The 27,061-nt window shown below is 47.4% G+C and overlaps 1 protein-coding gene across 2 annotated transcripts in view; it reads left to right on the plus strand.

The window, feature by feature from the left end:
• Positions 1-25,282, plus strand: part of CREB3L2 (cAMP responsive element binding protein 3 like 2) — a 111,557-nt gene extending 86,275 nt beyond the window's left edge. For both annotated transcript variants that reach the window (XM_046020614.1, XM_046020615.1), the window contains exons 6-12: positions 643-789; positions 1,811-1,869; positions 3,168-3,236; positions 15,953-16,052; positions 16,310-16,436; positions 17,834-18,050; positions 19,702-25,282. In XM_046020614.1, the coding sequence (XP_045876570.1) occupies positions 643-789; positions 1,811-1,869; positions 3,168-3,236; positions 15,953-16,052; positions 16,310-16,436; positions 17,834-18,050; positions 19,702-19,777 (795 nt within the window). In that variant the 3' untranslated portion in view covers positions 19,778-25,282. The remainder of the gene's footprint in view (positions 1-642; positions 790-1,810; positions 1,870-3,167; positions 3,237-15,952; positions 16,053-16,309; positions 16,437-17,833; positions 18,051-19,701) is intronic.
• Positions 25,283-27,061: the final 1,779 nt, after the last annotated feature.

A 27,061-nucleotide genomic window follows, 5' to 3' on the forward strand; every position in this document is an offset into this window, starting at 1 on the left:
AGATGTGCCTGCAGGTGTATTTCTGGGAGCCTGGCCCCTTAGCTCTTAGTGGGGGACAAGAAGTGGCCCCTGGCATGTGGAGAGCATCTTGCAAAAGTGTGTTTTCAGGAGAACAAGGACACTCTTTCACCCATCACTCCAAGGCCATGAAATCTCGAGATGTGGGAAATCAATCCTGTAATGTTTCTTTTGATGTTTTACCCATTGGGGTACCTTCTGGGAATTGATGGGTGGAGGTTTCTTCACCCTCTCCCTTGAGTGATAATCCTTGGTTGATAATCCATCTTTGCTTCTGCTTCAGACTACTCATCTCTCACCTGAAGCATGTGAGCATCCTTTTCTCTCAGAATTTTGCAAATTTCTTTTTTTTTTTAAAGATTTTATTGACACGATTAATTTGACACGAGAGAGAGATCACAAGTAGGCAGAGAGGCAGGCAGAGAGAAAGAGGAGGAAGCAGGCTCCCTGCTGAGCAGAGAGCCGGATGCAGGGCTGGATCCCAGGACTCTGGGATCATGACCTGAGCTGAAGGCAGAGGCTTTAACCCACTGAGCCACCCAGGTGTCCCTGAATTTTGCAAGTTTCTTGAGTGTTGCCCAGTTGTTCTGCTTTGACCCTTTTTCTGCCCCTTAATCTTCACAGAAACTGCAAGGGTCAGGCCCACTGGTCCTGACAGAAGAGGAGAAGAGGACCCTGATTGCCGAGGGCTATCCCATCCCCACCAAATTGCCTCTAACAAAATCAGAGGAGAAGGCTCTGAAGAAGATTCGGAGGAAAATCAAGAACAAGGTGAGCCCTTTAAATCGAGGTGCTTCTATGATCAGAGACCATGACAGGAATTAAGCCTGGGTGCCCCCATTCCCCCTCTTCCCAGTGGCCAACACTGGCCTATCTCATGGAGGGAGGACAAAGGGGGATGAGGCTCAGTCTTGCCCTTCCCCTCAGTGGGGAGCAGGAACACAGTCTCCACTGACCCCTGTGTTCCTCCAGTCCCTCCACCCATTCTCTGGGTCAGTGGATCCCAAATTGGGTGTGTCTACTCCGTGGTGCCCATGGGGATCCATTCGGGACTAAGAGGAAAACATTAGAACTCCCAATAATATTTTTTACATCAGCCTTTTAAGTTTCCGTTTTATGATGTACACAATATTTCCTTCTCGTGGGCATGTATATAATTTATAAATAAATTAATATAAATGCATTATGGGTGTTTAATTTTTTTTCTTTACTAGGTTTTTGATTTAAAAAAAAAAAAAAGTCCTGTAGTCTGCTGTTCTATGCCTGGGTTTAGTAGTCTCCTAGCCCTAGGTCCCTACAGGGCAAATCAGGACTGGTGAGGTCGGGGGCATGGCTAGGGTACAGACAGGCCAGAAGGCAAGAGACCGAGAAAGAAAGAAAAAGAGTTCAGTTACAATGCAGAACCAGGAAGGGGGTTATGTCTGACCAAGCCCAGCTGAATCGGTGTACATGTTCTAGTTGAGCCAACTGAGGCCCATGGAGTTGAAATCATTTATTGAAGATGACATAGATGGTTTGTGACCCACGTGTTCTGTTCTGACTCAGGCCTGCCAGGCTTCCCACGAGGGGCCCACTTTGGTGGGAACTAGTGACCCCACAGACTGGTTGAACCCAGGGAGGTCAGAAGAGATGACTCACAGATGAGCCAGCAGGTTATCTCAATGAAGAACGGCCCCAGAAATAAGCAGGACTCTGGGGATTTCTGTTCGAACAGACTCCTCTCTTCATTTACACACAACTGACTTCCGGAGCCGGCAGGAAGTTAATCCTTTCTTCTCCCCTTCTGTCTCAGATTTCTGCCCAGGAAAGTAGGAGAAAGAAGAAAGAATACATGGACAGCTTGGAGAAAAAGTAAGCCTCCTGCCGAAACTGGGTGTGTTACTGGTTGATCTGCGGAGGAAAATGGGAGTGTGCCCAGCTTCTCTATCCGCGGAAAGTGGATAAAGTTCATTCTGGCCACCATCAAAGCCCGTTGGTCCGTCCCCTAGGTCTTGCCTGCCACCTAGTGGATGTGAGAGGGGGAGGCCTTACAGAGACGGCCTTAAGTTAAAAAATGCACTCCATCTTAGCAGGCCTTGGTACCACAGCGTTTCTAACCAGAGTAAGTCCTCGAAGGCTTCCTTTCAAACAAGTGCAAATATTAACACTCATTCCCGTTCCTGGAACTCTCCTCAGAGGAGAGGCACTGTTTCCGCCGAAAGGAGCAGTGCTAATTAATCCCTCACGCCCTAGAGAAGGCGCGTGGGCAGTGCAGCGAGTGCGGCTGGCGTTCTTTACTTTCCGTCCACTATAATTCATGCTTCGAGCTATCTACTACCCACAAAAACACTTGAAGGCACCCTTTGGTCTTCGGAGTAGTCCAGAGTATCAGGAGGGCTGTAGAAAAACATGAATGAGATGCAATTTTGTATTAGCCTTAGAAATATAGTTCTCCACTTGACCAACAAATATTGTCTAAGATGGAAATGAGGCCCCTGACCCGGAAACGAAGCCCCTGACCCGGAAGTGAATCTTCCTGTCTGTCTGAGGAGAAGAGCAGATCCTGGCTGGTTCTTGACCTTCCTACTGAAAGTTAGTGTCTCTACATTCCTACCTTAGGTGTTGGTAATTGAGCATGAAGTAGGCCCATGCTGTTCCATTATTTTCTGTAGGCTTCAGGGTCAAGATGGTCTTTAATGCCTCTCGGAGGCATGTTCCTGCAGCTGGATTCCTTGTCTTGAGGTGCTGTGTTTTTGTCCTCCCCTCTCCTCTATCCCGAGCCCTTTGGCTTCCTATCGGTCCTTTGGCCAAGACTACAGCCGGCAGCATCCAGGCTCCTGTAGATGAGGGAGATGAATGATGGACATTGAGAGTAATAGGGACGAAATAAAAGAAATCGAGGTTGGAACACCCTAGGACTTTACAGTTTGTACCATCCTTCTTCATTTTCTGGTTCTGAGGCACGTGTTACTCTTCTCTCTCTCTCTATTTTTCTTTTGTCTTCTTACCTTTCTTCCCAACTCAGGTTGGCTAGGCTCTCTCCCTCACTTCCCTAGAGTAGCTGATGCCCGGTCCTCCTTCTCCAAACCCCCCCTGCCTCCACCCTAGCTCCCGGCTTTGCATTTGCTCAACTGATACAATTAATTGTCTTCTCTCTCCCTCCTCTGTAGGGTGGAGTCTTGTTCAACTGAGAACTTGGAGCTTCGGAAGAAGGTAGAGGTTCTGGAGAACACCAATAGGTGAGTGTCCCTGGAGTGAAGAACTGTTCAAACTGCCTAATGGAAGGTGGGGGAAAGGGGGGAGGGCAGATCCAGGACCAGAGTAGGAGGAAGGTGTGAAGGCACTCGGGATGGCCATATTCCACACACATATACTTGCACACACACTCACACACACACACCCTTTACTTTTCCTAAAATACATGGCAGGAAAGCTTGGAGGAAAATAAGGATGGTAAGTTTGATTCTCCTGAAAAAGACATTCGGCTGTAGAGGTAGACAGGGAGGGACTGGCCTCTTCATCGTTACTACCCAATCTTAGTAACAGATGGTGTTTATTCGTGAAAGGAAAAGAGGACACCAGGTTTGTTTTTTTAAGTTACAGTTTATAAAAATTAATGACATTTCAAACCCATTTAAAAAAATATCTGTAGGACAGAGTGAGTTCTTCTAGCCCTTTCTTGTCAGGTGTTGTTTTTAGCACATCACAGATGTGAACTCCTTAACCTCCCAGCAGCCGTATGAGGTGGTCCTATTAATATCCCCATTATATAGAGGAGACCACTGAGACTCAGACGGTTAGGTGATATGCCCAAAGTCAGACAGTAAGTGATAGAGCATTTGAATGCAGGCAGTCTGGCTCTGGAGCCTAAATGTAGGAGACGTGTATTGAGTGTTATCCTGGGTCATGCAGCAAGAGAAAGGGGCTGAGGTATAGGATTAAGAGAAAGGGGTTAAGGTATAGGGTTAAGAGTTGGGGAGTTTAATCTAGAATGTGTATGTGTGTGTATGCAGTGCCTACTACGCTTTAAAAATTCAAATATTCGTTAGGGGATCCTGTTGCCCTTAGTTGTTACAGATCTGACAATGCAAGCAGAGAAAAATAGCCCTTTAGGTAAGGAGAATATTACTTAATCATTTCAAGGCTTAGCATTAATGCCTAATAATGATTTTGCAATCATTAAGGGATCAGGTTAAATCTATTTGCCTGTCATTTGATAACACTAAATTTGGCTCCCGTCTTCATGGTGTGATGCTTAGGCAGCAGGCTTTTCTACTCCTATGTTTAAACTACCATCAGTGGGAACATCGGACATTGTAACCCACTGGACTTCCCTCTGCGTTTCTGGGAACGTATGTGCTCAAACAGCAGGTCAAGGGCAGTCACCTCAGGTGCTCCACAGACAGATGGCAGAAGTAAATAAACACCCCCTGCTCCAGGTGCTCTCACCTTGACCCCCTGCGGCAAAGGAGATGGTTTCTGTTACTGCTTTAGGGTTCTGTTTTCATGGTTCCCTGTGGTCAAGTAGTCTCCTGAGGCTTTGCCCCTTCTTACCTCCAAATTCACTCCTGCCGTAGTAGATCTCTGGGTCCTGAACCCCTACCAGAGTCTGTGTCCACCTTGTTAGCGTCCTGAACGCCCGTCCTAGCACTTGCAATGCCCCATGTTCACGAGTGGGACAAATCCACATTATGAACTGGTGAACGAGAAAGAGGAATGTATCCAAGATAATCCAGGAGTTTGATCCGGGTTCGTCCTTGTCGAAGGGCTCTAGGTGCCAGGTCTTGTCGCAGCCACACGGGGGCAGCAGAGGTGCAGTACGGGCTCAGCTTTGGGGAGCGGGGTGCTTGTGATTAGAAGTGCCCTGCTGCCCTGCTTCTCCTAGGAAAGGCCTCTCCTCCCCTCTCCCAGCTGACCGTGCTGTATCATTTCTTTTAAAGATTTTATTTATTTATTTGAGAGAGAGAGCGCGTGCATGAGCAGGGGGGGAGTGAGTGGGAGAAGCTGATTCCCTGCTGAGAAGGGAGCCATACGTGGGGCTGGATCCCAGGACCCTGAGATCACCACCTGAGCCAAAGGCAGATGCTTAAATGACTGAGCCACTCAGACACCCCCGTATTTTTTAAACTTAAAAAAACAACCCGGGTGCCTGGGTGGCTTGTTGGGTTGAATGTCTGCCTTTAGGCTTTGGTCATGCTCCCGGGTTCTGGGATCAAACTCTGTGTAGGGCTCCCTGCTCAGCTGGGACTTTGCTTCTCCCTCTGCACCAGCTCCCTTGTCCTCTCTCTCTCTCTCTGTCTAAAAAAAAAAAAAAAAAACAAGACCACACACAAAAAACTTGCACATATAATATATTCCTCATCACCAAAAAAAATCAGAAACTACAGCTAAAAAAGAAAAAAATGCAATCTTTTCACCCAGAGATATTTATATTTTGTAATATTTTATACATACATATTTATACATGTACACATCCTCTTTTGTTAAGAGCTTTTTCCATTTAACAGAACGCAGTGGACATATTTTCATATCAGTGTATTTCCTCAGAGTCCTTATTTCTGTCAGAAGCTGATAAAGAGCTATCATGTGAGGAACACTGACATAAGGTACATCTGATTCTGTGTAACACAATCTGTGTTTTGCCAATTACTTTTTTATCTTTTTAAGTAATGGCCATGGCGATTTCAATAATATTAGTTATTCCAGAACAGGAGTTATGGGAACATATGGTGTATTTGAGCATGGGGTCAGCCTAGCTCATGTTCTTCCCTGGGAGTCAATGATGAATTTCCTCTTTTCTTTTTCGTGTACTATGTGGAAATTCTTCCCAGCATTTAGCCCTTTGGAACCCCCACTGAAGAAACAACGTGCCCCAGGCCGTTGGCACCCTGCTCTGTCTCTTGGTGGCCCTGTATGTGTTCTCCGCCTTCAAAACTCACCTTGCGGGCAGACAACCCTTTTTTTGTGGCTGACAGTTGACCTAATCTTATCAGGGGACTCCTGGGGTTATAATTTCTAAGTAATTTTTAATGTGTTTTAGCCTGAGAGGTCAAGAAATGAAAGCAGGGCTGTTCTTGCTGAGACTCAGGAAAGAGGGTCTGCATCCTTTTGGTGTCTTCCCCTCCTCAAGGGCCTCGCCTTGCTCTGAGGACATGGCACCAACCACAGTGACTCTGACGTAACCTTGGCAGTCTCCTGCCATCCACCTGTCACGAGGAGGTGGTGGTTTGGGCATATGGCAAGGAAGACTTTTGGTCTCTTTGCTCACACAACATTGAGTCGGTGACACAGTGTTTGAACCAAGTACAGGGCTGGGCCTAATGAACACACACCTGTGTTTGTGTTCCTGGCCATGTTTCTTGGATTATCATCCTTTGGAGGTAGCTGGACAGACACAGAAGAGCCGGGCGTGAACCGGATCCTGCATCTCTGGAGTGGGCGGGGAGATCTCGGGCGCCATGATGTCGTGGGACCTGACATGGTGGGGAAAGTGAGTGGCTGTTTCCTTGTTGACCGCATTAAAGGAAGATGATTTTTTCATTTTCCCACTTCTGTGTTACACCCCTAGAGGGACTTTTCCATCTCTCTGGATACAAATGAGCGCTCCGGTTCAGAGTCAATCCTGAATCTTTTGGTTAATGCTAGACTTAGCAATGGCCACCTAGTAGAGCGCATTGTTTGTTTCTAGGTGTAAAGACCCTTTTATCTGAGCTCAGGAAGCTGGAAGGGGATGAGGACGGGAAAGAAAATGAAGAAATGCTCTTAATGCTTCTGCAGCCTTACCCGGAGCCTCTCGGAGCAGAGCCAAGCCGTGCGAAAGCACCTTCACACTTGCTCTGCTGAGGCGAGCCACTAATTGCGTGCCATCAGGAGATGTGGGAGATGAGAGACAGCTTCCCAGGGGGCCTGTCTTCCTGTGCTCACTCAGGAAATACATTTTCACTTGCAAGGTCCGGGTGAGGCGGCGCGTGCGCGTGTGTGTGGCTGCTGGACGATCATGCTGGCTTCCCCATGCTCATCCCTCACCCCTCTAAGCTGCAGGTCCTCTGAACGGTCCTACCCTTGTCCCATTCCAGACGAATCCTGGACCCCCACCGCTCAGCCCTGCAGTTTCAGGTGTCAGTGGTTCTGTTGGCCCTCTGGTTCCATATTTTGCCCCTTGCCTCTGTCAGGCTGTGAACCACAGGCCCTCTTCTCCTGCCCTGATGTGTGGAGCCATGCGTGGGAGCTTAAGCCTGAGTTCCATGTTAGCACAGACTACCTAATTTGACTTCTACTCACTTCATTTTGTAGAAGGGGAAACTGAGGCACCGTGAGGTTCAGGACATCCACACATCTAGAGGTAGAACGGTAGACCTCAGCCACTCAAGTTTTTGTTTTTGTTTTTGTTTTTTTTACGATTTTATTTATTTGACAGACAGAAATCACAAGTAGGCAGAAAGGCAGGCACAGAGAGAGGGGGAGGCATGCTCCCTGCCAAGCAGAGAGCCCGATGTGGGGCTCGATCCCAGGACCCTGGGATCATGACCTGAGCCGAAGGCAGAGGCTTTAACCCACTGAGCCACCCAGGGGCCCCAGCCACTCAAGTTTTAAATTGATGCATATCATCATTTTTCTTCTGCTGTGCCCCTTTCTCTTTCAAGGACCACTGCCTTTGCCCAGCACAGGGCTAACTTAAATCCGAATAAGAGGGCCTTGCTTTGGACCTGTGTTTTGGGGACCCCACTCTGACTTACCTCTAGCCACACGTCTGTCCATGGGAAGATAGTCAGCAGGCCCAAGGCGATGTTTGCATGTGGAGTTCCTACTCTACCCCCTCAGACCCCACCCTGGTACCTGGGATTCTGGAATTCCCTGTCCCAGGGGCCTTGGGTCATCTCCAGGGCCTGCGTGGATCTCTACCCCAAGTCTCCTCTCCGAAGGGTAGACCAGGCCACCAGGGGGCTACCCCCGAAGCTGGTGCGTCAGGAGTTTGAACCCTGGCTGCTGTGTGCCTGGAGTCCTGCATGGCGCATCATGTCCTCTGAGCTGTAACCCTCTCTGTCTACCTTTACTTGTCTTGTTCTTGGAATCTACACGTGGTTCCTGATACAGCTCTTTCCAGCTATGTGCACTGGGCTTTCGCTGTGTTCCACCTCTCCTCATTTGTCTACTTGGCCCCTAGGCCTGCGCCCATTTGCACGACACACTGTCACCCTCTTCCCTAGGCTCCCCTGTTCTCTGTAGAATGACCGTCGCTGCCGGTCCCCCCTGCTGCTCTACCCGGGGAGGCCACTGGAGTACTGATGAATGACGCGACTTACCACTCTACAACCTTCACCTTGCTTTAATTCACTTTCATTTCTCTGGTATCTGTGACTTCTGGTTGTGGGAAGAGTATAAACTTTCTAATATTTCAAACCTCCCTTTGGGTACCAGACAGAGTTCCCCAGAGAGACTGGAAGGGCATGTCCATATAATTCTGTGGTGAAGTCAGCCATTCCACAGCCCCAGAGAACATTCTAGAGCTCTCTTGTTCCTGGTCCTGCCCAAGTAGGTAATGGAATATTTCATAAGTATCCTCTAGTCCCGGCACAGCAAACCCTTTGTGATACAGCAATTACACAGAAAGAGGAAGGAAAAAAAAATGCATCCTTGTTTTTTTTTTCCCTATTGAGGCCAAAGCCCCACGAACAGCCCTCAAAGCTTAAGTAAAAGATCATACGTAAATATTATGCAAAGGTTAGGGTTTTAGCGCCCCATGACTGTCATTTATTTGCATATGTCACGCTTCAGTATTTAGAAGTCTTGGAGATGGTTCGTGAGTCTCCTGACATCTCGTTATGCAGCGTGTGGAACTTTAAATCATGGTCCACTGTACCCCAGCTCCTCCCCGTATCCACCCCAGGACTTGGAAGTAGATGGTTTAGCTTTTGAACACCCTCCTCCTAACCCTCGGAAATTCCGAGACAATAACTCTAAAAGACCAGGGTGGGCGTGGGATTGGGGAAGGATTCAGGTGGGATTTTTTTTTTTTTTTCCAGAAGGACACAGATGCTTGGCTCTTCTGTCGTAAAGCAACGTGATACGCAGCCGCATATAGTTATTGTGCTGGGGCGTACCAGCTCAGCTGAGTGGCACTTAGACTTTCCAGTTGTGATCCTTTTGCATTTTACGTAGTGACCCAGACATCCCATGGGAACCTCTACCCCACACGCATAACTAGTAGGAGGGCTTCACAACTGGATGCTTATTTATGATGCGTGATAGCCCCCGATCCCGTGTGTTCCAGCTGATTGTTTCATTAAAAAATTCATAATTTGGGGCGCCTGGGTGGCTCAGTGGGTTAAAGCCTCTGCCTTCGGCTCAGGTCATGATCCCAGAGTCCTGGGATCGGGCCCCGAATCAGGCTCTCTGCTCAGCGGGGAGCCTGCTTCCCTCTCACTCTCTGCCTGCCTCTCAGCCTACTTGTGAACTCTCTCTCTCCGTCAAAGAAATAAATAAAATCTTAAAAAAAAAAAATTGACTACTGACAACCCGAGTGTTTCCACAACCCACTAATGGTTCATGATGGGGAATTTGGAGAACAACTTTGCTCTGATAGTTCTGGAAGGAGGGGGGAAAAGTTCCCGCGTCTCTGTAGAAGGCTGACTTATCCAGAGAGTGGTTCGTGTGCCCACACTGACGGGTGTGTTAGAAGATGTGTTGGAAAGTACATCTCTCCAGATTTCTAGGCACAGCAAGTTTTCGGGAACCCCCAGTTTATTCTTTTTCCCTGGTTCTGGTTTGTTACTCCGGTGGGCAAGGAGGTAGCTGAATGTTCCAAGTACCAAAGGCAGTTATAACTATATGACCATTTCCTCTTTCTCTCTCTTTCTCTCTTGTCCTCTCTGTGTCTCATAAATAAAGGAAACAGTAGAATACTAAATTAAATGAAAGACAAAGAAAACCACGAGGCTATTGATGTATTTCACAGTTGTGATAAGAGTATGTCTCGCCCTCCTGGCGACTTCTGAATGCTTTGCCCGATCTCTCTTCATCTTCCTCCCAAGATACAGGGTGATGCTATATTTTGGGTGAGTCTGGCTGCTGCCTCAGACTGCTCTTTTGCAAGGAGCTGCATGAGGACAGTCACTAAGTTTATTTTTACATCTCATCACAGGACAAAATCCGCATTTTCAATCAAGAGTTGGATACTCCAATTTAACAAGTTGTGAAAAATCTCTTGGCCCAGATAAATGTTTGCTACGAGTACTCCTTTCTCTAAATTGAGACCTTGCTCCCGGAAGCCCAAGAATTCATTAAGCCATAATTAGCCATGGTCACTGATGATTTAAAGTACAGTAATAAAGGAAAAGTTTATTCTGGGCTGTGCATGCACTGTTGGGTCTGTCCTATGGTTGGATTTTTATAGCTTTAGTTTTAAAATAATTCTCCCATTTCTCCTGATGGCTGCCTTTCCTTCAGCCAGCCCTCCATGCAGGCAGGGTGACGGCTGTCATCCACACTCCCAATGTCACAGGCCATGGCATCTGTCCCAGGGGCATCAGGAAGAACCCCACATCATCTCAGATCAGCGTTTCAGTTAGGAGGTCCCAAGCTTCCCTGTAAAGGGCTGGCTTCATCTGTCTCCCGTGGAAAGGGGTAGCAGGCACTCTGGAAAGGTGTCTTTGCTTCAAGAAACCAAGAGTACTCCAGGAGGGGGAATTCTCTCCTTCTTTTGTTAGCTGAGGAGGTCAAAGGAATTCGCTTTGACTGGCTACCTAAACTCAGGACTGAGATAACTTGATTAAAGGTACGCAGCAGTGGTACCAAGATCTGAACTCAGCCAGTCCTCTGTTCGAGTGCAGATGCTCCGATTCTAAAGCCATCCCGTCCACTCTTTCAGTGTCTCATGGAGGGACAGGTCTTGTAGTTGCCATGTTCCTAAGCAGAGCCCAGGTTTGACTTCCAGACACCTGACGCAAGTCAAGGGGCACCCTTGATTCTTTAACCTCTCACTTGGCATTTTATCTTTGGTATAGCCTGAGAGGTGCCACATGACAATGTCATGCCACTGTTTTTATTTGTATCGTTGTCATAGAAGCCTTGTTAGTATGGATCTCGGATTTTTACTGTGACTCTGCCATCTGTGGCTTGACACCTGTTGATAGTAACCTTTTCTTTTTTTTTTTTTCTTTTAGAGAGCGAGCTTGAGAGTAAGTGTATGGGGGGAAGGGCAGAGGGAGAGGCAGAGAGAGAAAATCTTAAGCAGGCTCCATGCCCAGCATGGAGTCTGATGGGCTCAATCTCATGTCCCTGAGATCATGACCTGAGCTGAAGTCAAGAATCAGACTCTTAACCAACCGACTGAGCCACCCAGGTGCCCCTACAGTAACTTTGTCTTATCTAAGGATGGACGTATTTCTTCATTGGGCTAGTATTGATATGATGTTAATGTCACTGGGTTTAAGAAAAATCTACCTAAGTAAGAGGTATTTTGATTCTTGATTTTATTAGGTTATCAACAAGGGTACCATATCGTAGCGCACTGGAAAGTCCACGAACTACAGAATCAGCTTTTACATATGAGGGCTTCAACTTAGGAGTTACATGTCTTTGAGACAGTTGTTTGGTATCTCTCAGTATAGAGGGTTCCTCGAACTCAGTCAGTGGGTGCTCACTGTTAGTTTCCTTTCCTTATGACAAAGATGAGGGTTTCTGTTGTAGGAATGATATATATGAGTTTCTCAGACTTGATTGGATCATTGGAATCTGTTTAGATTTGGGGATGGATGACCTCCATCACTTTCCTTGGGTGGAATCCCTCTGAGTTGCTGATTGATGGGCTTCAGAATGTCATCATTTCCACCATCAGCTCAGTTCACCTCCACTGATCCGAGCAGGAGAAGCAGCAGCAGCAAATAGCACATGATCGATCACTGTTGCTTTCCACCAGCATTTCAAGCTTAAAAAAAAAATCTGCTCTAAAACTACATGTTTGCTCATCTCAAAGAGAACGATTATAAACTGTTAGAAATCAGGGACCATTAAACAACTATTTTCATTTGCAGTGGATTCAGAATATAATTATCTTGAGTTTGGAGAAGATGCGCTGCTGAATGCCAAGTGAACTTCCGCCCAACTGGAAAACATCGAGCCTTCCCTGCCCACCCAGCCAGACTTAGATGGGCCTTCTTCCACACTTGTAGCACTTTGTCTCTGTCCTTAGGAGTCCCAGCTTGAGGCAAGGACATCCTACCACTGGTAGACATGCTTAGGCAGGTCTGGTCTGTGAGGGGTCTGCTTTCAGGGGCCACAATGGAGCCTCCTGGGAGACTCTTCAGTCTAGGGCAGGGGGTAGTGATCGTAACCAGAAATTTGAAGGGAGGAGTGATTCCAAGTAATTGATGGCTTTGGTTTTCTTGGTGTCTCACACTGAAGATGGGGCACGGAGCTGGGGACAGGCAGGAAAGAAGTGTGGGATGATTGTGGGCGAATAAGGTTGGTTGGTAAAATAGGGAATTGGTTTCACTTTAAAATCACCTTAAGACTTTGGAGCAAAAGGGAATGTCTTGGAAACATCTGGAAAGCTGCACAGAGCACAGCTGAACTTGAGTACCTCAGGCTGCCAGCTCAGGCAACAGGGGTGCCCCGTGGGAGTTGAGGTGCCCTCCCCCGCCCCCCGACCAGGGCAGCCATTGCTTCAAGACGGCTCCTCAGAAGCAAGTGAGGAAACCGTGATAACCCTCTCCATAGTCTAGCGGGCAACAAACACATGACTCAGTACCACAGAATATGAGAGGCCAGAATATGAGAGAAAAACGTTGTGCCCTGTGGCCAAATGCAGGTCTTAGAATTCCAACATACATCAGGGAGAACCCAGAGAAGGCTTTGGGGCCAGCGCCACTGAGGTGGTCAAGAAAATGGAAGCTACTGCCTGCCACATCCTAGCGCTGGGAGAACGAAAGCTCCCCCAGAAAGTGGGTGTGCATTAGGTCACTTAGCACCCTGTTTGGGAAAGGCAGCTGTGCCAGCGGCTAAGAATAGGGTGCTCGTCCTGAGTGCTAGGAGAAGAGGAAAAATGCGTGAGGAGAAAAACTTGATGCATTATCTGATCATTTCATTGCGAGCTCTTTTTTTCCCTTTTCCCTCAGCTTTCTGGAGGTATAATTGACAAAATTATTAGATATTCAAAGTAGACATGATTTGAAATACTCATACTTTGTGAAAGTATTCCTGACATCGAGTTAATTAACGCATCCTTCACCTCACCTGTTTACCGTTTTTTGTTTTGAATTTTCTAGTGAGTACATTTCAGTTTCACTCTCTTTGCAAATTTCAGTCATCCAATACAGTGTGATAGAGTACGGTTATTCTGTTGTATGTTAGATCCTCTTACGGCTTTTACCAGCCTCTCCCTATGCCTCCCAACCCCCAGGCCTTGGCAACTGCTTTTCTACTCTGCTTCTGAGTTCAACTTAAAAAAAAAGATTTTTCTTTAAAGGTTCCATATATAAGTGATACCATACGGTGTTTTTCTTTCTCTGTTTGGCTTATTTCACTTAGTGTAATGCCCTCCAGGTTCATCATCCATATTTTCACAAATGACAGGCTCTCTGTAAGAGGAATTTAATATAATCATACTATCAGTATTTCTCAGCCTTGAGTAACATACAGACACTTTTTATCTATCTATCCAGCTATCTAGCTATTTATTTATTTATTATTAACATATAATGCATTATTATCCCCGGTGTACAGGTCTGTGAATCGTCAGGCTTACACACTTCACAGCACTCACCATAGCACATACCCTCCCCAATGTCCATAACCCTCTCCCTGCCCCCCCACCCCCAGCAACCCTCAGTTAGTTTCCTGAGATTAAGAGTCTCCCTTAATGGTATGTCTCCCTCCCTGGTTCCATCTTGTTTCATTTTTTCCCTTCCTTCCTCCCACAGCCCCCTGTCCTGCCTGTAAAATTCCTTATATCAGTGAGATCATATGATAATTGTCTTTCTCTAATTGACTTATTTTGCTCAGCATAATACCCTCTAGTTCCATCTTTGTTGTGGCAAATGGCAAGATTTCATTTCTTTTCATGGCTGCATAGTATTCCATTGTGTATATATACCACATCTTCTTTATCCATTCATCTGTTGATGGACATCTAGGTTCTTTCCATAGTTTGGCTATTGTGGACATTGCTGCTATAAACATTTGGGTGCACGTGCCCCTTTGGATCACTACATTTGTATCTTTAGGGTAAATACCCAGTAGTGCGATTGCTGGGTCATAGGGCAGCCCTGTTTTCAACTTTTTGAGTAGCAGAGCACTTTTAAAGAACGTGTTGCCTGAATATATAGAAACCAGGTCCAAATGGTTTGATTATACTTCTAGGTAACAATGAGTAACAACAACAGAATGTACCACAAAGTACTAAAAAGACACCCATATTAATAGAATTTAAATTAATGACATGGATTCATGGGATGAATGATTTTGTTTTGCTTAAATTCATCAGGACCACACAGCGTTGATTTTGTCGTTGTGTTGTTGTTGTTGTTTTGGTTTTTGGGGTTTTGTGTGTGTGTGTGTGTGTGTGTGTGCGCGCTGTGCACTGCCCCCGTTCTGCCCCAGATCTTAGCCAGCTAGCTGCTGACCGCAGTGTCATCCTATGGCCACCCTGTCCCTGCTTGGTCCCTGGGAGAACTCGTGTCATTCGGCGCTTGTCAGGGTGAAGGTTGCAAACTCTGAGAAGACTAGCCCGTCCTTCCAGTCCTTGAAGGCTCTTCAGGAGGTAGATTGTGTCTAGAGGCAGGTTCCCTGGGAGAGCCCAGAATTCTGAAACGAGTGATTTGCTGATGTTTCCAAATGAGCTTGTCTGGCTTTTTGATGTGACATCACAGCATGAATTTGTTGAAAATTTCTGAGACTCGAGAAAAAGCATCTGCTTATAAAATGGTTCCACTTTGCCATGTGCACGGGGCTTGGGGAAGGAGCGAAGCAAAGAGGAGCTTCAGCTCTCGGCTGCTCACATGGGTTTATCCCAGAGGCTCTGATTCAGGAGGCTGTGTTGTAAGATCCTTTGCTGCGGCTTGCAGTGTTCAGAATTTGCAAAGAATGTCACCATCTGCTCTCTCTGTGACCTGATGTCACACAGACCAGAATATAGAATTCTCATCCCAAACCCTTCCCTTTTAAGGGTATGCACAGTTGTCCAATTTTAGGGAGAGAACAACTCTTTTTTGCTCCTGCTCCCTGTCTCTTCCTGGAGAAGGAGCACAGTCTGTATGGGGGGTGGGGGGGCAGCGGTTGGTTCCCAAGAGCCCTGGCTCTGAGCATGCGTCCAGTCGGGCAGACTTCTTTGCTCTGTCGTAGTTTGGCTTTGTTTCTGACCGTAGAGATGCCGTGAGCCTACAAGGACCATAGGTGGGAGGTTCCCCTGGCTGTTTGCCTCCCCGTCATTCCTGGTTTTCCTCTCTTCCTCCTCCTGTTTGCCATCTGAGTGACCGTGGCTCACGGATCCTGCCGCCATTTCCAGGGACCACCTGTGGCCACTCCTTCAGGTCTCTGTGTTTCTCCTTTCTTATGTCCTCTTCAGCATTTCCCTTCTCGTAGGTCAGTGAGATCCGTTTGTATCACCCACCCATCGAATTGTTCCTTTTGGTTTTTTGTTTTGTCTCAGGGGCTGATAGGTAAGTCCCAGCATTGTAGGGGAGAACTTGGGGGGCATTCACCTCTTACACAAAACAGCACAAGAACTGGACACGCTGCCAAAGTGAGGGGCTCGTTCCAAACTCTGGGGAGTTCTGCCTCAGGGGCGCTCGAAGGCACTGGTGTCCGTATCTCCCTCCAAACGAGACTTTCCCTCGGCACTGCATTCAAATTCAGACGCGAAGCTCTGGCAGCTTCCCTGGCGCATGGGGACAGAGGTCACCCGAAAGCACTCTCCTCTGTCTTAGACTCTTCATGCTTTGGTTTGCTGTGTTTGCAGAACCCTCCTGCAGCAACTACAAAAACTTCAGACTTTGGTGATGGGCAAGGTTTCGCGCACCTGCAAGTTGGCGGGCACTCAGACCGGCACGTGCCTCATGGTGAGTTTCCCAAAAGGACGGAAGTACCCTGCCCCCCCCCACCCCAGTCACCATCTATCCCCAGCTTGCACATCCATGTCCACATGGGCTGGAGGAGCTGTATGGCTCGCTCTGATATTCCCGGGGTTGACCTGTTGGCCCAGTCCGGCCTGGGGAAGGGGAGTCTGAGTCCCTACACTTCCCCAGCTGTGCCAGGCTTGAGGGTTGCTCTGGGATCGTTTACTGACAGCTCCCCATGCTCTCTCTTCCCCCTGCAGGTGGTCGTGCTATGCTTTGCTGTCGCATTCGGCAGCTTCCTTCAGGGCTACGGGCCCTATCCTTCTGCCACCAAGATGGCTCTGCCCAGCCAGCATTCTCTGCAGGAGCCGTATACAGCCTCTGTCGGTAAGATGGCACTAGGCAACTTGTGAAGCGTCTTGTTTCATTTCTCTGGAGCTTTCTGAAGGCTCAACTTTCTGAGGGAAGTCTTATGAGAAAGTCTTATCTTTAAGAACTGGTAGAAGCATAGCTTCTCTCTTGAAGGGAGGGAAGAGGGACACGGTGGGTCTGGTGCCCAGGCATCTGGTTCCCTTCTTGTGCCTCTCCTCCCCCGGCCTGAGGCTCCACTGGGAATTCTCTAGAGCAGGGTATGGCAGAGTACAGTTTGCAGATTCTTGCTCTGGGCAAATTCCGAGGTCTCCTTTTTGAGCTCTGATAAGGGGGAGGGATGTAGATTTGGCGGGAGGGAGTGGTAGGTGGAGGGGGGACATTAAGCTTTCCCTGACATTTTGAAGGACTTCCCTGTGTTTCTACTTCTACTCATTGGAATTGTACATTGCCATAGTAAGAGTTTGTGAAATGAATCGGTCTGTCTTACAACACATTATGACCAAGATTTAGAGAATTTAGAGACTCGGGTGTTGGAAGTGTGATAACCTCACCTAGCTCAATGATCCCTTTTACGTATGTAGGAAATAATGAAGTGGCCTGTGGGCATCATAACGTATACACAGATACCCGCACACACTAATAAGAACAAGTGTGGAATCGGGTGCTAGATTGGCAGCAGGCACAGTCTTGCTGTTCGGAAACGTCTCTGATCTTCCCCAGGTGGTTCTCTCTCTGCCAGGTTTATGACAGAAATGCTAGCATTTCAACCACATAATTTCAGTGATCTCTTGGGAAATTCTCCCCCCCCCCCCCAGGGAACATATCTGTAAATTTAAATGGAAGCCAATGAGAGCAGAGTTTCTATGTTGTAGAAAATTGCTACAGAGCCATCCAGCTCTGCAACTATCCTATAAAACAAAGAAACTGTCTCTGTCATTTGATTTATGGCTTTGGCTTTGGGGCTTCTCTCTGGTTTCCAGATGAAAATGCAGTTTTCTTCCCTGGTGCCTTCTCTCCATGCAAGATCAGCTCATTGGAAATGTTTCTTATTTTAGCTGGTCTGGACATCTCCAAGTATTTGACTCCCATTCTTCATGAACTGTTTCCCTCAGATGGTTATGGGTGGGCAAGGAGGGGAGTTTTATTTTCAAAGCAGTGGGGCTGGCGGTTTGCTTCATGTCTGTTTGCTTTTCTGTTGTTCTTCCAGCACTGGGTAATTGGTATAATGTTTCACTGCACAGAACTCTGAAACCCTGAAGCCTTTATGGAAAGCCAACACCAGCAGGCACCCTCAGTTCTGGGCAAAAGAACCCACAAGTTGTCATCTGTTTCTGGCCCTGGGCATTTGAGTGAGGGGATAGGATAAACCCTGTGGTCTTTCCCTAACACCTGTTCCTTTGCTCTGTCCTCAGTGAGATCCAGGAATCTGCTGATCTACGAGGAACATTCCCCGCTGGAAGAGCCCTCCAGCCCAGCCTCGGCTGGGGAGCTTGGGCACTGGGACCGAGGATCCTCTCTGCTCAGGGCATCAGGCCTGGAGACCAGGCCTGATGTGGATCTTCCCCACTTCATTATCTCCAATGAGACCAGCCTGGAGAAATCCGTGCTGTTGGAACTACAGCAACACTTGTAAGTCAAGTACACGTAGATCCAGCTCCCCTGAGGCGCGCATGATGGGTTGTGGGTCGGCAACCTGGAATGTGGGGTGTCGACTTTCCCATGGGCCCAGTCCAGGTCTTGTGCTCTTGCAGGACCTCTCTCCAGGACCTAGGACTCTGGAGAGGCTACTACTTGCCAGCAGCTGCCCTTAGCAGAGATGGGGTTGTGGGCGGAGCGCGGTGGTGGAGGGCCTAAGATGAGCTGCCCCTGTGTCTGCTTTGTCACTGGGGAGCTGGCCATGGTGGCTTGACTCCCTCCTTCCTCTCCTCAGAACCTCATGTAGAAGACATACAGCCCAGCCGAAACAGCACGCTTACCATGCAGACGTAGCCTCAGGACCCTTTCCCTCCCTTCCTCCCATTAAAGATGTGTGTACGTTCTGCTAGATGTCAGCATAGAGTTTTATGATTTATATACAAATAAATGTATTAATTTTAATTATAGATTTATATTGAGGGACATTGTTTGAGAGGCACTTTGCACAGATGGGTTTCCATATGGAAAATAACACTGGGCTCCAATTCTCCATGTGTTGTTTCTTTTAGAACGTTGGGGGGGAAGTCTTTTGGGAAACTTAAAGGCATAAAGGATGGTCAGATAGTGTTATTGTGCTGGGGGAGGTTCCTGAAAATGCCAGACAGCACAGGAAGGAGGGGCTGCGTGCGCACTCCTGGTTATGCATGGTGCGGTTGGTGATCTAGCTGAACTCACCCCTGTGCTTCCCAGAAATGATGCTCTTCCAATGCAGGGGCTCCCACTTGAAGATTCAACTGCAAATTCTGCAGCTTTATCCCCCTAAAGCTGTGGGAAAGGTTCATAATTACACGTACTTGTATATGTTTACATGGTACATGCATATTGAATGTTTACTGCACCTCCTCCCGTGAGTACTATGCAAATGTGATCTATAAATCCTTTTAAATACTTGAAGAGGCTAGGTGTTACGATTTCCATTATAGAGAAACTTGTAGAGGTGCCACCGGGAGCTATGGAACACTCCACTGCTTGGTTACGTGGCTCATGCCCCAAGTCCTCTCCCCTCTTGGCTCCACTCTTCAGGGCCCCATTGAAACTCTCACTTGTTCTAGGATGTCTCCCTGACACCAAAGCCCTCTGCCCTCCTCTGAGAGTCTAGAGACTTTCTAGGCTGTTATATAATTTAATAACATGTTTATTTTCTATTATATGTTTAGTGTTATTTCAACTTAATTTTTTAAAAAATTTATCTGAATGATTAGTATTCTAAACCAGGGATCAGACTTTTTCCTTTTATTCTCTTCTTTCCAGAGTGTAGCGTAGGGTTACGCATCCTCTGATGGTACATTCGCTTAAAGCAATTCATAACAAATCAGCATCAAACCACCGTAGCTTATTCTCTGGGTTGGGATGTCTCCTTTTGGGTAGGGGTAAAGGAAGGAACGTGAACAAGCCGATGGGCTGGTAGGTGGAGAATTTGGGAAGAGAGGATTTCTAGTAGATGGGCAAAGAATGAGAACCTGCTTGAACCTGCCCTCAAAGTTGACGAAGTTGCAGTCATGGAATGATTGTATCATACTCCCAAGCACGAGAATCATAGTTGTCAGTTGGTGGCTAAGACTCTTCCCTTTTGGTATCTTTCCAGGGTCAACGCCAAACTGGAGGGGAACGAGACACTAAAAGTTGTAGAACTCGACAGAAGAGTGAACGCCACTTTCTAAAGAGGCTGTCCACCTCCCTCTCTCTCTTCACTCTGCTTTCCTGTCCCCAAACCACTTTTGTCATAAGCTTTTCCTTTTTTGCCTTTGATCTGGACGAAGCCATGGGCAAGTGATCATGGCTTTGGATGGGAGGACAGCCTGGGATTTCCACCTGTGGTGAGAGACCACCTTCCCTCCATTCCATGCCCCCCCTGAAGGAGGGAGCCCAGCATCCCTAACTCCCTCCTATTTACTGCCATAGGAAATTGTTTTAGGGTTGGGGTTGGAACAAGCAGGCCCGTTTCTACCAATAGTGCCAAAAAGATACTGCCTGATTTTCACGATGGGATGTGACCGTCTCTTTGGAGAAGAGAGGACTCTTGTTCATGTGAGACCCCAGACTCTAGCCTTGAAAATTCCAGGATGCCTGTTGGGATCTGGCAAAGCTCTGACTGATGTCCTGCCTTCCTCAGCCTTGGTCTCTGGTGTGTCTGCACCCCGACAGCCCCGGAAGTTCCAGCGCCTTCAGTGAGCACCCCAGCCACTCTACCCCATCAGAGCCCTCGCAGATCGTCCTCCCCGCACTGGAGCGAGGGCTCTCCCATCCCCATTCTCAGGCCGCAAGTGCAATGCCTGAAAGAATCAGGCTTTTCTACTCCAGGCGAACCTGCCCCGTCTTGTTGCTTGTAGGGCATCCCCACAACTGGCGTCCCTGCATACCCCTAGGTCTGCCTCCCCGGCTTCTCCTCCCCATTTGTAAATAGTATTTATTAGCTCGCTGAGGCTTCCCTGCTAGCAACCACACTGAAAAGATCCAATGTCTCCCTCCAAACTGGTCTTGGGAGCTAGCTAGGAGGGCACCCGAGCTCTGGGATTCCCCAATCCTCCAGATGGTGTTTTTTGTCTTTTGTTTTTTCCCGTATTCTGCTTCTTCTTCCTCTTCCTCCTTCTTCCACTGGAGGCCTCTAATTATAACCGGGAAATCCCCTTAAGCTTTGTGTCCTCCTGCAGAATGAAGTCAGAGGGAAAGATGGAGTAATGCCTTAATCAGGTCTGTGGCTCCGTGGTCAGAGGCTTTTTCTGTCCTGCTCCCATAAGAGAAGGGAGTCCTTGTCCCTGACAACAGGCATTTCAGACAACCTTGCTGGCTTGCCTCTCCACACCTGCTCCTAGCGCCCCCCCCAACCCCCACCACCCACTTCTGCTTTACCCTCCTCTTCTGCCTCAACACAGCGGGTGGGCCTGAGGCCTGGGGTCGGAGTAGGTGGCATTTGTGTACCCATAGTCTTACCTTTTATAGTCAGGTTTGGCTACTTCGCAGCTTACCCAAAGAGATACAACCTAAACCCCCCGACCTACTTTTTTTTTTGTCTGTTTGTTTAATGATTAAAAGTAACTTTTGTAGTTTAAAAAAATTCTTTCTTCTTTCATACAAATAAGAAATGGAAATTGCCTTTTTATTGTATAATGTAGAAGATCCCCTTTAAGTGTTTTTCCCTAGCTTGGGAAAGATTTTGTGTAAGAAATCTGCTTGCATTTTGTATTTTATTTTTAGTAGTAGCTGAAGGACCTTTAGCTTTAACTCCTCTCTCTGTCTGTCTCTGTCTCTCTCTCTCTCTCTTTTTGGTCTACACGATCATTGAAACCTGCACTTACAAGGGATTAAGCCCATGCCTGGGCCTTCCATTCCATATTAGATGCAGGACTTAGTGTCATTAGCATTTTTCCATCGTACCTCATAAGCAGATCTCTGCTTTGTCTGCCTACGTACATCTGGGGCTCCCTGTGAGTGATTCCTCTCTCTCTCTCTCTCTCTCTCTCTGCTGTGGTGGAAAGTTCCAGACCAGGAGATGTCAAGGGTGTCTTCTCAACCATGTGTAAAGCTGGGTTGGGGCTGCTGTCCATAGTCTCAGGGTCCCCTGTGCTGGGGAGGGCGAGCAGCGGCTGTGTGAGCTGTGGAGGACGAGAACTTACTAATGTTTCCCTTCCATTTGCTTCTCTGCTCTCCATTCCCTCCTTCCCTTCCGGCTCTAGATCTTCCTGGGCCTGGCTGGTGTCAGGTAGTCATGGGCCACGGCTGACCCATTCTTCTCTTTAAAAATGTCTTGTAATTATCAGGCAAGGGCACCCATGGGGGCCTAAGAAGGTAAAAAGAAGGAACTCAAGTAGTACTCGGTCAACGAGAAAGGAAAGGTCTTGTATTTGGGGCAGGAGTGTGAGCATGGGTCAGCCGAGTGACCGACTGCCGTGGAACCAGATCAGGTTTTGAAGCCTCCTGGATTAGCCAGGGTGGGAAACCCGCTCTTCTGAATGAGACAGCAGAAGGGACAGGCCAGCACATGTCCGGTACCTCCCCTTAGTGCCTTAAGGATTTTATTTTCTCCCTAGCTACTCTTGCTTGTCATCCCCCTCTCCAGACCTCCAAACAGCAGGCTGTTTTCTCTGGGAAGCTCTTCTTCCAGAACTGAAGCTGTATCTGGAAACAGGAGACATCGGCCTGGGAGCTCCAATGGCCACGTTAAAGGGGTTCCAAGAAGCAACCTTGCTGCTGTTTTGAGCACAGCCTTTGCCCTCTGCTCCCTACTTGGACACGTCAAGAGAATGAAACACTTAACCCTTTTGGAGGATGCCAGGGGTTTGAGAAACACAAAAGAGTCGGATAATGCCAAGTAATGAAGGGATGTGTGCTCCTTTGCCGTTCTGGAGTTAAGCCCCGGTATCAGTGGTTTTGCTTCCCCCGTAGAGCAGTCCCATAGCCCGGTCAGTAATGCCTGGTTAACCCTGAAGATTTCAAAGAGAGGCAGACGTTGGCTTCCGAACTTGAGTTTTGAAAACTGTGAGACTGTTAGCATCCCCATACACCATAAATAATAAATAGGCTAATCATAAGTACATTAATTCTGTTTTTCATCAGGTAAACAGCGTTTCCTCTTCCTTCTCCTTGATTACCCTGGTATAGGAGATGTCTTGCAAACATTCCGAGAACAAGCACTTTCTCACTGCCTGAGCCCCGAGTGACCCAGGCCCCCCCAGCTTGGCCCTTTCCACAGCTCTTAACTCTGTGCTTAGGAAAGGATACTGGAGATGAAAGGCCTCGGTGCCCGTTTAAGAAAGAATTCCTGTGAAGTGTTAGGACTCTGGAGCCTTGGTCACATAAAGAGAGTGTTATGTAAAAATCTGGCAGCTGAACTAGGTTGCTTCTTTTGGTGGGGGGACGAGATTTGACATCAGCTTAGGCAAAATGAGATCACCTTTTCGTTAATAAAAAATGATTTTGATTTGGAGAACTAATCTGTGGGTTGTGAAAGCGGCTTTTATCTCAACTTATTTACAAACCAACTATCATTCCCATGTTTTTTTCCTTCCTCTCAATCTCTCCGTTTAGCCTGAATGCCAAAAGAGGGTGGTGAATGTCACATGCCCATAGAAGGGGGGAGTGTTGAAGTGATTCAGCTTCATGATAGCAGTGAGACCCTGTCCAGAATTTTGGTCACATGTGTGTCATTAAAATTTTTCAACACTTCATGGCCCCTTTCCTCTATGGCCTCAGACCAAGAAAACCACAAAGCGAGCATCAGAGGCATCTTGGGGCCAGCTCTCAAGCACTCATCCTATGGGGCACGTCCTCGAGCCTGATACACCAAATGGAGACATCCCACTCTAGATGGAGGAAATGGACCCTCCCTGCTGGTCTTGCTCACGTTGGGGAGACTGGAGATGAAGTCGGAGGCTTTTGGCCTCCCCCTGGTCTGCATGAGTCATACGTGGGTTCTGTCGAATGCAACCTTTGCAAAACCTTTATTAAAGACCCTGGCTCTCTTGCTTGAAGTGCTGACAGGACCTGTTTGAAACCATTAGCAGCGCTAGTGAGAGCCATTTCATTGGAATGCTGAGACAATTAGGGGACATGTGATAGTGTGAGCCCCTCTGGGAGGCCAGTTATAGAAGCCAGCGGGAGGCTGTGAAGGAGCCAGAGATGGATTTCAGGTTTCCCAGTCAGTCAGTCCATCAGTCCGTCAGTCCATCAGTCCATTAGTCAGTCCTCAGGCTTTTCAGTTTTACGGAGGCAGAGTTCTGTACGGAGCCCTAGGGTCTGTTGGGGGAGTCGGGTCTGAGGAGGTTTCATTAATAAATAGCTATTCAAAAGACAAAAGTACTAGGCCTCTCTCTCTCTCTCCTTTCTGACATGTGCACAAATGTCCCCCTTGTCTCCAACACTCATCTGCCTCAAGTGTGCCTTATATATATCCACCAGGATGACCGACGACTCGTTGGTCCCTGGGAGATGTTACGGATAGCCTTGTGGTATTAAGCTGAAGCGAGTGTGGGGAAAGAGCCTTTTTCCAGAGGCTCGAAAGTGGTTTCCTAAAAATGAACCACGATCGGATTTGCACATCAGGAGAAAAGAAATGGGGTTTTGTCCATTAGGAAAATCCCATTTTGTAGAGCTGCAGTCGCATCAAAAACTGGCCAGCCTGGATTAAAGTTATCATCAATCCTCACAGCAGAACATTCTCTCAGGGTCAAGGAACCTGGCCCTTTCGAGGATTAATGTTCCGCCTCTCTGTGGCCAAGGAGCCCACGCTTAGCACAGGAAAAGTCTAGGTGCTGTTTCAAGTTGTCACTTTGGGCATCATAATTCAGGAATGCTTTATTTTTGTCTTGGTTTGGAAAAGGAAGAGAAATACTATTTCTTGAGCACCTTTTAAGTACTGGGTACTGTGCTTAATACATTGAGGCTTTCCATTTTATAGAGAAAACAGGGCAACTTGTTACCAGGAGACAGGTAGACCACTAAGAGATGTGGAAAGTACAGTTTGTGGTTTCAGTGGGGCAGATTCCTTTCTGGGAACCTGTAAGGTTGTCCGGTCCCTGTGCTGGGCCACCATGTAGCTTTCAGTTCTTTGCTTCCTGCTGGAGGTACCCACCCGATGCTCACATCCTGTCTTGTTCATCTAGTCGTCTGTGAATTCCAGCTAGCAGGCTTTGCATCCTGGAAAAGAAAAACCAGGGATCTTCGCTCCATTCCTCTGCTCCTGTCCTTTGCTCACCAGCTAAGTGAGAACATAAACTTTTTGCACCATGGACCCATGGCCTGCCCTGCTTAGAGCCTCTCCCTTGCAGAGAAAATGCTTTATGAGTCTATGGAAAACACCAGCACACCTTGACGAATCGTGAGGGACCCTCTTGAAACAATGCTAAGCAGACCCTAGACTGTCATCTACCGTGAGCTTTAATGTCCATGCTGACAGGCTGGACTTTCTACTCTCTCTTGTAATAGTTCTGTAGACCCAGCAATGTTTAAGTCTAAACAGATTGTGAGTCTATTATCTGTCATATTGTGCTGTTGTTGGTTTTTTTTTTTTAATAGCTTTTTAGTCTTTATCATAGCTAAGTAAATACCAAGAATAAAAAAAGCTTTGTAGGATACTTGTACTTAGTTTGGGGGGAAAAATGAACTGAAAAATTGTTACGCTTTTGTATTTCCATTTCTTGCGAATAAAAATATTTTTTCTTAATTAGTAACACGTTGTCCCGTCTTTCAAATCCTGGTCATCTGGTTTTGAAAGCATTTTGCTTTTCGGAGGAGCGTGGCTTTCGTCTGTGGGTGCCTAACCGTTCTTTTCTGATTATCTAGCTGACAGAAGGGCGTCCAACGGCAATTTGTCTGATATGTAGGACTGAAATCCAAGCCTCCATTGGAGGAATATGGAGACATGGAATTGTTTTCTGTCAGTCCCAGGAAGAAAAACAGCGTTCTCTGGAGATTTTTGCCGCCTGACTGCTGAGTTCGCTGTCTACTACAACTGTGCGCTAACTAGATTACAGAATTCTTCCGATTTGATACTGCTTTCCCCCATCTTGGGATGCTGGGAATGATGGTCTGGGCTGGAACCAGGAGAGAAGGCTTTTTCTTCAGATGGACAGTTGCAGGGAATGCCTAGCCCGGCGTCGTGTTCCAGAAATTCTAATGAAATGGTTGATAAAGGTCAACACACTCAAGCAGAATCATCATGATTCCATTGCAGTTTCAGCATTCAAATTTAATTTTCTCCACTCAGAGAGAGTGGGGCTTCATTTAGCCTCAAAAAGAGTACCCAGGATGTTAAGAGACGAAGGCCATGGACTGCGCTTACCTACAAAAGTACCTTTTTTTTTTGTTTAAAGCAGTGTGACTTTCCCTGCTTTGGGCCAAAGGGTATGTTTGTTACTGTCCTGCTGACTTTTCCCTCTGAGCACCTTGACCTTCTCTTCTATTCAAACACAAGGGGCCTCTCCCTGTAAATCTTTTAGTAACACATTTTCCCTCTTTTCTTCTTATGTTGGGAGCCAATTGTGGAAGCCCCCCTTCTGACATGCTGATATCTGTCTAGTGATGAGTGGAGGGGGTGAATAATTACTGATTTGAGAACATTCTATATTAATCGTGCCTTTATATTTTTCCATATTCCTAATGCTTTGGATCTGGGGCTTTGTAGACCCAGGAGGGACTGCCCCTCCCAGGGCTAGCCAGTTCCGAGAGACAGTAAAGGACTTGCCTGCAAGCCCAACTTTCATATGCAAACCAACCAATCCAGAGCCCATGCCCCAGTCACCCTTGCTTCAGTCACCCCAGGGCCCAGTCCCCGACAACCAGAGACAGTCCCTATACCCAGAGAGCTCACTGAGATGATTCAAACTAGCTACTCTGAACCTGCTTACCTTCTCTTGCTTATTCCTTCCCATGGAAACTACAATAAAGGTTCTTGCTCACTTCCTCCTTCCCTCTGCCTCCTGACCAACCATGGCCCTTCCCTATGTGGCCACCAGGGCATGGTACGCTCTCTCCTCTTGGGACCTATGGGTAACAAGCTCTGTTTTCATCAGCAATCCTCTCTTCATTGGGCAGCCTCACTGTATCTGAATAATTACCTACTTTTCAAAACACATTCCTTAGGCATTGGAATGTCAGGTTAGAGGCTGATCCCGGACTCATGGGCATTCTGGGTTTCACGATTGGGCCTACTGCGATGTAGGACAAAATAAGAGGTTTCTGGTGTCATTTTACACTGGTTGTCACTCGGGCTCCAGAGAAGAAAAGTGAGACCTGTAGAGGGTGGTGGTTCTCGTTCCCAGGAAAAGAGGTAAATCAGAGAGCAGATGTCAAAAGGCCCAGTCCTGTGCTCAGGTTCCAGACTAAACCATACCCCAGTCTCTGAAAATGGGAGCCATCGATGCAAGGAAACAGTGGTGAATAGAGTGGGGGAAAGAACCCGGCTGGATACAGGAGATAAACGTTAATGGATTCTTGCATAGTTTTATCAA

Source organism: Meles meles, chromosome 10 (genome assembly GCF_922984935.1).
Source record: "Meles meles chromosome 10, mMelMel3.1 paternal haplotype, whole genome shotgun sequence".
Taxonomy (NCBI): Eukaryota; Metazoa; Chordata; class Mammalia; order Carnivora; family Mustelidae; genus Meles; species Meles meles.